Source organism: Sinocyclocheilus grahami, unplaced genomic scaffold, assembly GCF_001515645.1.
Source record: "Sinocyclocheilus grahami isolate Dianchi unplaced genomic scaffold, SAMN03320097.WGS_v1.1 scaffold1867.1, whole genome shotgun sequence".
NCBI lineage: Eukaryota > Metazoa > Chordata > Actinopteri > Cypriniformes > Cyprinidae > Sinocyclocheilus > Sinocyclocheilus grahami.
The window spans coordinates 37,744-40,243 of record NW_015507046.1 but is presented as its reverse complement, the minus strand read 5'-3'; the positions used below and the strand labels follow the sequence as shown (position 1 = coordinate 40,243).

Genomic DNA, 2,500 nt, shown 5'->3' with positions numbered 1-2,500 from the left:
TTACAGCACTTTCACGCTCATCCCATCCCTCTGGAGTCCGGCGGCTCCACCGACATCACGCTACGCTCATATGTACAAGTCCATCACTCGCCCACAGGTACACAGTACACACAACACAGCACACACACACAGCCACACACAGCACACACACACACACACTGCCACACAGCACATACATGCACATGCACATACACACACACACACACACACACACAGCCACACAGCACACACACACACACAGCCACACAGCACACAGCACACACACACAGCACATACATGCACATGCACATACACACACACACGCACACACACACACAGCCACACACGCAACACACACACAGCCACACACGCACACACACACACAGCCACACACGCACACACACACACAGCCACACACACACACAGCCACACAGCACACACACACACACAGCCACACAGCGCACGCACACATACACACACACACACACGAGGTGAGGAGTCAAGATCCCTTCTGAAAAGCAGCTGCCAGGACGTAACTCTCGTCTAGTGTGTGACTGAAACCCTCAACACGACACACCAAACTAACCGTGAGAGTAGATTATTGTCTGATTATCTGGCTGATACAGTCACTGTTCTGCTGCAGCAGGGACTGTTGTTCAAGCTGACCATGAGTGTTACATTGTTACAGTATCAGCATGAAGTCTGGTCCACATTGCAGCTTATTCTGGTCAAAGAGCGGCCACTTAGACAAGAAGCCTGACATAAAGTGACCAAACACCGTTTGATTTTTATAGTTAGATGCATTTAAATCTAAAGTCGTCTCTAAGAGAGAAGTGGAGTAAACAGTTCAGCTCTCAGATATCTAGTTTACTTGGCATTAAGCGTCTGAATCAAAGCTCAAAGTTAGAACAGGATTTGTGCGGGTCTCAAAAAGATCTTAAAAAGCCGTAATTCACCCTTCCACAAACTAAGGCCTAAAAAGGTTTTAAATAGCAGCAGAAAGTCTTAATTCCATGCAGTCATGGCATTAAATGTTGCGTGAATCTCTTCCTCAGTGTTTTTGTCTTGTTTCCCAGTACACATATCTAAATATCCTTAAATAAAGATACTTTTACTTGAGATGCATGTGAAGTCGTGTTTTCTGAGAAACTGAACAAAATGAAGTGAGTTTATGCTTAAAGAAGAACGAGCGTCTGTCAGAGGGGAATGAAACTTTGATTTTTCTGAGCCCAGTGTCAGAGTTGCTCTTGTTTTAATCAGAAACTCGTCGTTTTGTCCGTTTTCCCAGAAAACAAGACTACTACATTTAAGTCATTTTGCTTCTTCTTCTTGATTTAAGGACCTTGCACTGGAAAACAAGAAATATTGAGGAAGTGCATCACTTTTTTGCAGTGAGATCAGATGGTACAATAAAGTTACTTCCTTATTCTAGTGGTTTGTATCAGAGCTATTGAAGCCATAAGCTTTTTTTGTTTTTGTTTTTGTAAAATGATTTAAAGGGGTCATATGATGCGATTCCAATTGGTTCTTTCTCTTTGGCGTGTTACAAGCTCTTGGTGCATAAAGAGATCTGTAAAGTTGCAAAGAGTTTTGTCCGTTTTCCCAGAAAACAAGACTACTACATTTAAGTCATTTTGCTTCTTCTTCTTGATTTAAGGACCTTGCACTGGAAAACAAGAAATATTGAGGAAGTGCATCACTTTTTTGCAGTGAGATCAGATGGTACAATAAAGTTACTTCCTTATTCTAGTGGTTTGTATCAGAGCTATTGAAGCCATAAGCTTTTTTTGTTTTTGTTTTTGTAAAATGATTTAAAGGGGTCATATGATGCGATTCCAATTGTTCTTTCTCTTTGGCGTGTTACAAGCTCTTGGTGCATAAAGAAGATCTGTAAAGTTGCAAAGACTAAAGTCTCAAATCCAAAGAGATATACTTTATAAAAGTTAAAGTCCCCCTGTAGTGAAAATCAAGTTTTTTATGTTTATTTTGTTTTTAATATGCTTTTAGACAAACCCTGTGCCAATCTATTAATCAACACCATTGCTGTGTATTTTCTCCTAAAACTGTTTCCTAAAGGCTGACCCAGAAATACGGTTTGAAACAGACCTCGGTTTGCTACGTCACAAACACATAACCAATCACGTCAAGGGATCGATTCCTATCACTAGCATGCAAAATATACCAATACCAGCACAAAACCAAAAATAAATGAAAGCAAAAAACCCATGAAGCTGTGGTTTAATGTGAATTTAGAACCGCTAACTTGCATTATAACCCGCGGCAACAGTGTAAAAGTAGCCGGAGTCAGACGCACCTCTCCCGCAGCTGCGTCTGCACTTCACACGCGTTGCTCGCAGGAGCGAATGAACAATCACAAACGGCTGCATTCCAGTCTTCAAGGCATTTTAGGACACAACATCGTCAAGTAAGTAACTTTAACGAATGTTACAGTATTCACTGTATTTGTCCGCTAGTAAAAACATAGTTTTATCAGTCATTATCCGTGTATGCCATTGTTTTG

The 2,500-nt window shown here is 41.2% G+C and overlaps 1 protein-coding gene across 1 annotated transcript in view; it reads left to right on the top strand.

Annotated features, from left to right (window-relative positions):
* The window catches only part of LOC107573094 (SH2B adapter protein 2-like), a 50,122-nt gene that overhangs the window by 19,259 nt on the left and 28,363 nt on the right, over positions 1-2,500 (top strand). Inside the window, exon 4 of the mRNA XM_016259533.1 lies at positions 1-118. This exon is cut by the window's left edge and continues 75 nt beyond it. Coding sequence (XP_016115019.1) covers positions 1-118 — 118 coding nt within the window. The remainder of the gene's footprint in view (positions 119-2,500) is intronic.